Source organism: Phoca vitulina, unplaced genomic scaffold, assembly GCF_004348235.1.
Source record: "Phoca vitulina isolate PV1807 unplaced genomic scaffold, GSC_HSeal_1.0 scaffold1, whole genome shotgun sequence".
Classification (NCBI taxonomy): domain Eukaryota; kingdom Metazoa; phylum Chordata; class Mammalia; order Carnivora; family Phocidae; genus Phoca; species Phoca vitulina.
This window is the reverse complement of record NW_022589704.1, coordinates 8,512,145-8,522,953: the sequence shown is the minus strand read 5'-3', so window position 1 is coordinate 8,522,953 and position 10,809 is coordinate 8,512,145. Positions and strand designations below refer to the sequence as shown.

At 44.6% G+C, this 10,809-nt stretch overlaps 1 protein-coding gene and 3 non-coding genes across 4 annotated transcripts; all 4 read right to left on the bottom strand.

Moving 5' to 3' along the window:
* Positions 1–684: 684 nt before the first annotated feature.
* Positions 685–10,280, bottom strand: NCL (nucleolin). The gene is made up of 14 exons (XM_032400061.1): positions 10,073–10,280; positions 8,806–8,922; positions 7,014–7,497; positions 6,431–6,637; positions 6,120–6,206; positions 5,782–5,923; positions 4,924–5,048; positions 4,217–4,340; positions 3,586–3,743; positions 3,054–3,177; positions 2,668–2,801; positions 1,942–2,068; positions 1,345–1,568; positions 685–1,162 (listed from the first exon to the last, which is right to left on the bottom strand). Exons 1-14 carry the CDS (start codon positions 10,088–10,090, stop codon positions 1,086–1,088), a joined length of 2,148 nt encoding a protein of 715 aa, XP_032255952.1. The 5' UTR covers positions 10,091–10,280; the 3' UTR covers positions 685–1,085.
* Positions 1,751–1,885, bottom strand: LOC116638163. The gene has a single exon (XR_004300643.1). It is a non-coding gene; the product is annotated as a small nucleolar RNA SNORA75 (small nucleolar RNA).
* Positions 2,450–2,530, bottom strand: LOC116638188. The gene has a single exon (XR_004300652.1). It is a non-coding gene; the product is annotated as a small nucleolar RNA SNORD20 (small nucleolar RNA).
* Positions 6,007–6,075, bottom strand: LOC116638187. Its single transcript, XR_004300650.1, has one exon. It is a non-coding gene; the product is annotated as a small nucleolar RNA SNORD82 (small nucleolar RNA).
* Positions 10,281–10,809: the final 529 nt, after the last annotated feature.

Below are 10,809 nucleotides of genomic sequence, written 5' to 3'. Positions count from 1 at the left end.
TACTAGCCAGGTGCCCCTTCTACATTTTGACTAGTCTGATTAAAACAGGTGGTTAGAGTCCATGGGCAGTTGGATTTGGATGGCTAGGTTTAAAATCTCTGCTCTGTAGCATCTGGGTCACTGTTCAGTAATCCTGTTAATCCCTTGGCATAGACCTTTCATATGGCCCTTAATTTTTATCAGAGGTAGACGGGACAAGGAGTACTTATATTAGGGAGTACGAACATAGTCTAATGCCAAAGTTCTTTCTCATCGGTTTAACCTGAGGTTGTTGGTGGATTTGGTAGTTTCCTCCCCAGGCTCACAGTCCCAAAGCCCCCACTGGTCCAGTCATCTGGTACAAATTCTATTGAGTCATTGCCAATTCCAGAGTCCACGCTCTCAGCTGCATGCCTCAGGAGGCCTGACCAATGTGCTCCTGGACCCTCTCCAGAACTTCTTCAGGATACCTGATATCCTCAGGCCTGCTACAAGCAGGGTAAGCCACAGCAGATTGCCAACAAGCCTTTCATGTCACCTTACCAGCCATTTCACCGAAACCCGTAGCCAGGATACTTCAAACCAATTTACCAAGCATTTCCGGGAGGGGTGGTGGGGTGGATCTGGAGTGGCAGAGCTGGCTTTGCCATGCTCTACCTTCAGTAATAGTCCAGGAGAAACACTCTAGGAAGTACAAGTCTGGCACCAGAGTTTAGGACTTTTAATTTGTCCCAAAGTTGCTGAAGCAAAAATCATGATAAAACATTCTGCTTTCCTTTACACCCCCCAACGCAAAAAACAAAACAAAACTATTTGTAGGAAAAAAATGGTTTTGTACATGGGAAGAAACAATATAAATTCAAAACTTACAGATAAGGATTAGCTCTATCACTCATCTCTTTAAAAAGTTTATATGAATATCCAGTCAAAACCAACAGGGTATATCTCCCTTGAAATGTTATCTATACGAATTTCCAAGTAGACCACAGGACTGTACTGTCTTGGAATGTCCTCAGAAGGCTCTGTCATTGATCAGGTAACAGAGTAAAAACCCCAGAGTCCTTTTCTTTCAAACAGAAGAGGGAAAGACAGAGGGATGGAAGAAACTATTCAAACTTCGTCTTCTTTCCTTGTGGCTTGTGGTCTCCCCCTCCTCCTCTGCCTCCTCGGAAGCCTCCTCGCCCTACAAGAAAGCAATACATCATTAAAGAATGAGTGCAAAGCTGCCAGGAATCCTCCCCTCCCCAAAGTGATCAGTGAGAACTTGGGAGATTGAGGCAGGGTACCCTGGGCTCTGAGCACATTCCGAAGTGCATATGCCACAGTATCCAGGGCATACAAAAGGAAGCCCCCCAGCCTTCTTACCTCCAAAGCCTCCCCGGCCTCTGCCACCAAATCCACCTCGTCCTCCTCTGCCACCACCTCGGCCTCCAAAGCCACCTCGGCCTCCACCACGGCCTCCAAAACCACCTTCACCCTTAGGCTTGGCCCAGTCCAAAGTAACTTTGTTTCCATCAATTTCACCATCTTCCATGGCCTCCTTGGCAGCTTTCGCATCTTCCTCACTGTTGAAGTCTACAAAACCAAACCTAAAACGCCAAGTGAAATTGCCCATTATAGAATACATACTGAACAAGGGCCCAGATTAACCACACATGCTAGACACTGATCCCATAGGAAGTAGACTTGCTCAACTGAAAAAAGACCCAAGTAATACAATAAGCTACCTATGGAAGGTTGAAACTGGTTTTACTGACTGCGTGAACCTCAGAAATGTCTCACAAAACAGCAAAATATACCTCTGCGAAGACAGAAGGTAAAATAATGCTAACTGTGAATTGTCTCTTCTTCTCGTGCGAATCCATAAACTGCCACCAATCGACAGAAAGGAGCTCAATGAGAAGATTTGCTAGATGGGAGGTCTCCACTTAGCAGACACTGAACATTCCCTGCTCATCTTACCCTTTGGAAGACCCAGTCTCCCGGTCAGTGACTATCCTTGCCCGAACAGAGCCATCAAACGACTCCTTTAATGTCTCTTCTGTGGTATCCTCAGACAGACCTTTGACAAACAAAGTTTTGGACGGCTCTACGGAAGAAAAATTGTACATTTTACCTAAAGCCACAATTCGTAATAACCAGATGCTGGCTTTCAATAATGTCCAGTGTAAGACTACTGGCCAAGAATGCTCATCTTAACAGATGCTAGCCTTTCACTTAAAAGCTGAAAAAAAGCAGGTAAAAGCAACTTAGCGAACTAGTGCTGAATTAAAACAAAAGTCATACAACAGCCACCACCATCTTAAGCTTACACTGATTACTAGAGCAGCTCAGATCCTGTCTCAGATCCTTTATGGAAAGCAGGAGAAGCAATGCAAACAAGGCAGACAGCAATCCCTAAGCAGGCAGCTTTTTACAATCACTGCACAGGGCAGTAACCAGGGGCGGATGTACTGCTTGGAGAAGACAGCTGGATCAGAACTTGACTATCTAGAGGAATTTTCTTGAGATTTCATCAATTATTTTCTCAGATAATCAGTCATCATATCCAGTATCCTTCACTCAGCAACAAGAGGAAAACAAAAAATGTTCATCTCTAAATTGGACCCCCCCCCCAAAAAACAACGATGCAGCAATGCACCGAGGAGTGCTGACCCACAACACCACACCCTATTAAATATAACTCACGGCTTCTGGCATTAGGTGATCCTCTGGGTCCTTGCAACTCCAGTCTGATTGCTCTGCCCTCAATTTCCCTTTTATTACAGGAATTTAAAGCTTCTTTAGCATCTTCAAATGAAGCAAATTCTATAAATGCATACCTGCGGACGAACAATCAATACTTAGAGCAAGTTACCAAGCACATGGCTCCTATGCTGTTATCTAACGCCACCAGGCCTTTTACCTCAAGAAGATACTTAAGTCATGCTCTTTATACAAATCTGTGGAGCAAAAATGATTCAGCTTCCAGTAACAGCCAGGAAAAAATAATTTTACTCCCCCCCCACTTTTAGATCTATGCAAGACATCCTTAGAGCCCATAATTGATAACCTAAAGATACTAGTTATTTTACCCTTTAGATTTGCCATTTTGGTTCTGGGGCACTTTAATAAAAGTTGCCTTCTCAAATACTTCCTGAAGGGTTTCTTCTGTTGCATTGTAAGAGAGGTTGCTTAAAACCAGTGTTTTTGATTCACCTACAAAAAAAAAAAAAAAGCGCCAAATGAAGACTCTGAACCAATGGTCCCCAAGCTTAGTCACAGCTACACCACCTTACTCAAGAACTTCCACACTGGAAAGAGTTAACATACCAATGCTGATGCAGGTGGACTTCCACCTGTTAATACTGAGTACTTGTCATGCACGGTTTCATTCCTGTTACCTAGAGATAAAGCTACTTGTCTGCATCTTCCTAGAACATTCTAATTTAAAAGCACACCAAGTAAAAAGCATACATATCAAAGGAAGCTAATTTGTCTACGTTCTAATGCAAAAGGACTTCATATAGCTCTCACTCAAGACTTATTATTACAAAGAGGTGTAACTTGTTTGATGTCAATCTACAAGATTTCACCCATCAATCCTGGAATTCCCTAAATTCTTACCACTCCAAGTGCTATTCTTGCCGCCTCTAGAGTCGTGACTTTGACCCTTCTCTCCGGTGTAGAACAGGGAGATAGCCCGCCCATCTATCTCTGTGCCCTGCTTTTCTTCCAAGGTTTTTTCTGCATCAGCTTCGGTCTTAAATTCAATATAAGCAATCCTGCAAAACAGTGCGGGGGAAAAACCATATTCTTCTAACGCAAATGTTTTAATCTCAGCAACAGAAACTTGTTTGAAATGAGTACAATAAAAACGTTCTTTTGTTTCAAACAAACTGAAATGTTCTGGTTTTCTGCCATGTTCCGCTTTTCAATTAAAACTTTCCTCCCATACTACACAAGGTTGCCAAGTACACCTAGAACATTTGTTCCTGGTCTCCCCACCTCACTGCGTAACTATTACTTACAAAGTTCGGCACATTGCACAGTACTTTATACATATCAGCTCGCCTTTTAAAATCACACTATGGATTAAGTATATTATCTCCACTGTACAGACAGGAAATGGAGGCACTGCTTAAAGGTTAATTTGCCCAGTATCACACACCTTGAAAGTGAGATCAAAATTTTTTATGAAATCAGGGAAATGCATTAATTTAAATAAAAGTCAACATTCCATAGACACAAAACATACCCTTTACTCTTTCCATCCTTGCTGACTAATCTGATCTCCGCAGCATCTTCAAATACTTCTTTTAATTCATCCTGAGTAACTTTGTAAGGCAGATTTTTAGCCAAAAGTGTTCTTGCATCTCGATCTAGATAAAAAAGACAAAACTGGAAACATATGGCCTAAAAGACACACTCCTCACCCACGAAGATCAACTAATGGAAAAGTTCTGTTCAAATAATTTGAGATCCTACAATATATAAGGCACTCTGCTAGAATGGAGATGCAGCAGTGGAAAAACACAAGCTGCTGTCGTAATTGAAATCAAACTTTGTGTTGAATACTTAGAACGGAGCTCAAACTAAAATAGGTGCTCAATATTTTTTGAATTAAAAAATTATCAACATACATTTTGAAACACGGCAAGTGAACAGAGAGAAAGTAAAGGATACAAAGAGAATAGTTGGGACCTAATCTAGTTCCAGTGAGGAAAGACCTCTCTATATTAACCAATTCTTTTTTTAATGAAGTCTATTCTTGCTTACCTGACTTGGGAATTTATATCACCAGCAAGCAGTGGATTTAACAGTTGAACTCACTTAATCCTCACATTATAAGGAAACCCAAAGGAAAAAAGCTAAACTATTTAGTCTGGCCACTCAGCTCCAACTAGATACATATCCATTAACAAGTTATAGAGCAGTATCACAATTACCTAAAGCCTTACATACCTTTCTTACTGTCTTTTCCCTTTGGTTTTTCTAGTTTAATTTCGTTGCCAAAGACTTTTAAACCAGTGAGTTCCAAGGCTTTTTCCAGGTCTTCAGCAGATTCAAAATCCACATAGCCAAACTTCCTTTAAGGCGGTAAGATGAAAAAAGCAAAATTATGAGTGGGGGGAAAACCCCACAAAAACACAACTACAGACCACATACCAGGCAAGCAGTAACACTAATGTGAGGATGCAAACAAGGATTAAGTAAAAAAAACACCTACAGTATTAACAGAAATCAAGGCTCTATAAACTATTGCTACTACAGCGTAAGGTACAAATACTGATGCGAGTTTACCTTTGAGGTCTTATCAGCCATGCTGCTCATAACAATTGATATTAACCGACAAAAGAACCTGTTTTAAGCACTAAGAAAATCCTATCTAAAAGCATTAACTATTACAGCTCTTCAAATCCAGTACTCTTATATATATATACATATTTTTAAAGATTTTGACAGAAAGAGACAGAGCAAGAAAGGGAACACAAGCAGGAGGAGTGGGGGAGGGAGAAGCAGGCTTTCCGCAGAGCAGGGAGCCCGAAGTGGGGCTCGGTCCCAGGGTCCTGAGCCAAAGACAGACACTCAACGACTGAGCCACTCAGGGGCCCCAAATCCAGTTATTTTTAGATGGTTCTAGAAACACAAGCATCAAATCTCGTAACTTATTAAAAATTTAGTAATATAACAAAACTTAAAAATTTGGAAACTTCAATTTGGAATTTTATATTTTGATAATCTAGTATCTTAATTCATTAATGTCTAATATTTGAACACTTGCAAACCCAGAAGTAATATGCAGAACTCCCTCATACTCACCTAGACACACCAATTCTGACATCCACAACGGCAAGATCATTTTTAGCAAAAAGGTCACTGATGCCCGTTTTTAATTCAGGAGCAGATTTGCTGAAGTTCAGGTTTCCAACAAAAAGATTGAATGATGTAGTTGGTTCTGTAGCTGTGCAAAATATAAACTCAAATTAGTCTACTTGTAAAGTACGGCATAAACTTAAAACTTCCACTATGCCATTTCTACACAGAGCACATCAGACATCACAATATCACATCAGGTTTCAGTATTAAGTCCCTTTGTTATTCATCACTTGTGCTATCAGGCATCGTAACCCTCCCCAATCCCCCCCCATTCCCGTTACCTTCTACTTTCTGCTTCTTGGCTTCTGGAGCTGCTTTCTGTTTGGCCATTTCCTTCTTTCGTTTTCCAGGTGCTTCTTTAACAGGCTCTGAACAAGATTTCAAACAATCTGGTTACCAGCGAGTAGCCACACATAACGAAGTGCCTCCCCCCACCCTTTTTAAGTTACCTCTGTACCCAACATGTGGCTCGAACTCATGACCTCACAAGCAAGAGTTGCATGCTCTACCAAGTGAGCCAGCCAGGCGCCCCTTGAAGTGTCTCCTTTAAATAAAATCTTTAGCAGTGTACTTCAAAATCTAACTTGATTACCTTCCTCTTCTTCCTCATCCTCCTCCTCCTCATCTTCTTCCTCATCATCATCCTCATCTTCCTCATCCTCCTCCTCCTCATCTTCATCCTCATCATCATCCTCTTCATCTTCGTCCTCAGCTGTGCTCTTGGCCTTCACAGGAACAGCTTTTGCAGGGGCTTTCTTCCCTTTGGCTGGTGTAGTCTCCATAGCTTCTTCTTCGGAGTCTGAAAGTGATGCAACTTAGTCAAAAACTCAAGAGAATTCTACCAAAAACAGTGTTAGTTCTAGGAAAATCTAAAGGAAATATAATCCTATCAATACCACTGTGCTTAGCAAATTATGGAAGGGATTAACAGATTAATTGGAAGCAAAATCCCCCATTATGAAAAATACTCACAAAACGTGCCACTTTAAGCTATTTCTCGGGCAAGCAATCATTTTGGGTAACTTAAGTCTAGTGTACCACAAACACCCCAGAAAATCCCTGGAATGGTTTTCACCTAACTCCCAGGTTGTCATGGAACATGTAGCATTACTACCAAAACCTCACCCCTAATGTATCTTACAAAATGAGCAAGAACTAATGAAAGAACTCCCTACCATCTTCATCCTCATCTTCGTCGTCATCCTCATCGTCTTCATCCTCCTCCTCCTCATCATCCTCCTCATCATCTGAGGCGGGGGCGGCAGCAACTGCTTTCATCACCGCTGGCTCGAATTCATCCTCATCTTCATCCTCATCCTCCTCATCCTCCTCTTCACTGTCATCATCATCTTCCTCGTCACTGTCTTCCTTCTTGGCATTCTTACCATTCTTTGCTCCCTTGGCTGGGGTGGCTGCTCCTTTCTTACCAGGGGTTGCTACCAATGCCTTGCCTGGTGTGGTCCCCTTCTTGCCAGGTGTTGCTACTGCTTTGGCCGGCGCAACGGTCTTTTTGGCTGGTGTAGCTACTGCCTTTTTGCCAGGGGTGACAACTGCTTTCTTGGCCGGTGTGGCAACTGTGACTTTTTTTGTTGGGGAAACCATCACCTTCTTTGCTGGAGTTGTGGTAGCCTTCTTGCCTTTTTTCTGAGGAATGATAACCTGAAGAATAAATAAAACCAAACATAAGTCTGTTTCCAAACCCAAAAAGACAGCCTTGGTCTCATGAGTGAGTACTAAATTCTGGAACTGGTTCTGGCTCCAGACCACATGCATTATATGTATTTTAGCATGTTAAACTATAGGGCCATGACACGGGTCCTTCCATGTGCCTGAAATGAGAACCTTCATCTTCAAATACTCAAGCATAAGGAACCCCTCCTAACAGTTAAAATACCTCCATCATAACCCCATCTTTAAAGCAGCACAGCCTAACATGGACTCTGACAACAGACTGTGTGGACCCCACCTGCCACTGTGTGACAGCCTTAGGCAACGCTTTAAAAAAAATTCTAAGCCTCAACTTCTTTCTCCTCTGTGAAAAATAATAGCACCAACCTCCCATATTGTTAGAGATTATGAGTTGACATATGTAATTAGAAGTCTTGCACATAAAAAGTTCTACTTATTAAGTGCTACTAAATCATTCAGAAGTCCTACAGTGGGTGGTGGTATAAAGTTCATTGAAGGCTCATTATTAAAACCAAATAAAATGAGTATCAAATACACTGGGCAGTTAGCCCTTGCAAAATTAATACAACAAGTGAGCATCTTAAGCTTGATAAAAACCATTATTCACCTACATCTAAGTTACACTTTTTGTTCACTGCTGGTTTTATTGGGTAATGTATTATCAGTAAAACCTTGATTAAATTCTACACAAGAAATCTGAGCACAAATACAGTAGTTGTCTTTACAATGAGCAAACAGTAGCCAGGAATGGTAATAGGTTAACACAAAGAGAGGTGGCAACCCTCAACCCACACCAAGAGGTACAGTAACCAGTATCACAAAGCTCATATGCAACGGAATAGAGACTAAATCCCGCTTGGAGGCTGGGAAAATAATTAAATTAACAATAATAACTACTATTATTATTCTGGTAAAGCTAACCTCAAACCTGAATACAATGCACAGCAATGCCACTTAACAGTTAACAGTCCAGGCTGTTTATTCATCTAGTATGTTAGGTTAACATACTCAAACTAGAAAAATGTCACTACTTAACAAAACATGTAACACCAAGCCCTGAACAGTGCTCATGGAAAGGAGACTCCCAATCTTTTCTCTCAAATTCAAATACCTATGTCAACATGTCAATGAAGGGCTTGGGAAACAATTATCTCAGCAGGCCATGGATGAATGAATATAATCTTATTTTTGTCAGTATTTTCAGACATCTAATACCACCTGTTTTAACTCTCCATTTCATAGTTGAACACACGTCTGCATTAAGTCACATATAATTACCTCTTCTCCGCTGCTATCATCATCTTCATCTTCTGACATTTCCTCATCTTCACTGTCTTCTTCTACCTCCTTTGGGGGAGGAGCCATTTTCTTGGGGTCACTTTGATTTTTACCAGCCTAAAATAGACATTTAGCACATTACACCTACAACATCTCAGACCATTCATATTTTGCCATCATTCTTTAGAGTAAAAAGCAGTCATCTCCCTTTCTTAAAATCCGCCTTCCCTACTGCCAGATATTAAAATAAAAATGAAAACTGTTATTGAGGTCAACGTTAAAACAGAACCTGTCAACCCCCACCCCATTATTCCTGTCAGGTTTTACAAAAACGACCCAAGAATGAAAAGGCAGCTACAAAGAAAATTATCTCCCTCCCCCTGCCTTCGTTAAGCACATCCGTTTTTAAAACTGTACTTGCAAAATCAACCATTACCTCAGACGTGAATTTAATAGACTACAACTGGCCAATTTTAACGGCCAACAATCCGTAGCCCTTCACCGAGGGCGGGGAACTACACCTGAAAAAAAGCCTTTGGTAAATTCTGGCACCACATCCTACACTGTCGCCTGAATCCAAATTCGGGGGAGGATCTTTAACTTTTTTTTTTTTTTTAATCAGACCTTAACCTCACTACCTCTGGTCTTCCCATGAAGTTCTTTCCCGTGGTAACAACCCCGCCCCTTCCACACCCGGCGGGGCCACGTGGGGATACCCCGCAGGTCCCCATGTGCGCGCAACACGGCACAGAAAGCACGAGGCTGGGCCTCCTCCTGGAGCCCACCTCGTGTCCGCCCGTCTGGCCGGAGCCGACATCCCGTGGGCCGCAGGGCCTCCACCTAAAGCAATCCCGCCGCTCCCGCCTCACCGCCAGGTCCCCTCCACAGACGCCGGGACACACGCGGCGCGGCCCACGTGGCGGGCCGCGCGCTGGGGCACGTGCGTCAGGAGGCGGGGCCCCGTTTGGGCCCGTCGCAGGAGTTTGGCATCATCCCTCCACCCCGGGGCCCAGGGCCCCCTCCCCAATCAGTCTCGAAGTCTTTCCGCGCCCCATCAACCACCCGCGGAACCTCCCGAAGCTCTTCACCTCGCCACCAAATAGCCAAAAGCCGCGAGACCTCCCCACTAATCGCGCGAGACTTCCCGCAGCATGGCGCCCTCGAACGCGCCCGGGACGGCGCGCAGGCCCTCCTCCTCGCGGCGCCGCGCGCGCGCTCCTCAGAAAGCAGGCCTCGACGTCCATGCTTGCGCAAGCCGTCTACTTACCTTTGCGAGCTTCACCATGATGGCGGCTTATGCCGGCAGAGTGTGTGGCGAGCGAGTGGCGCAGACGAGCCCAGAGGAACCCAAGCGACGTCGATGGCGGCCGCTGGTACAGAAGATCCCGGAGCGCGTACACTTGGCTGCTAGCTAGAGCTCGAGACTGAGGCGAAAGACTGAGCCTGCCCAGTAATCGCCTCTGGAAAGGCGACGACGGCGCCCTCGTGACTCCGTCTCGACCAATCAGAGGTTGCGCCCATCCCCTGGACCAATCGCGAGCCTCTACCCAAGAACGGCGCGGGGCGGGGCGCAGGCGGGAGTGGGCGGGCCGAGGCGGGCAGGGGAGGGGGAGGGGATTCGGTGGCGGCGCCCTGGGGGCGGGACTCGCTTTGTGCAAGGCCGGCGCTGATTGGGTAGTGAGAGCGCGGTTCCTGAAGTGCCCCTCCGCGGCCTGCTTTCCGGGCGCCTGCGCTGTGGGACGGACGTTTTTGGCGCCGCTCGTTCCCGAGCCCCGGGCGGTTGGATCGGGGTGGTCTTGGGTTCCCGAATGTGTCGAGGTCTTGTCGACTCGGGAGGCCTTGGAGATGCTACGCGGCTCCGGCCCGCTCTCCACGTTGAGCCGCCCGGCGGCCGTGGAGAAAGCAGTTCGCCCACCGTTTCCCCGCTGATGAGCCCGAGACCTCCGGAAATTCAGGGACCGCAAGGTTCACAGCGCCCTCGTTGGGGGCCCATCTCAGCCCCGC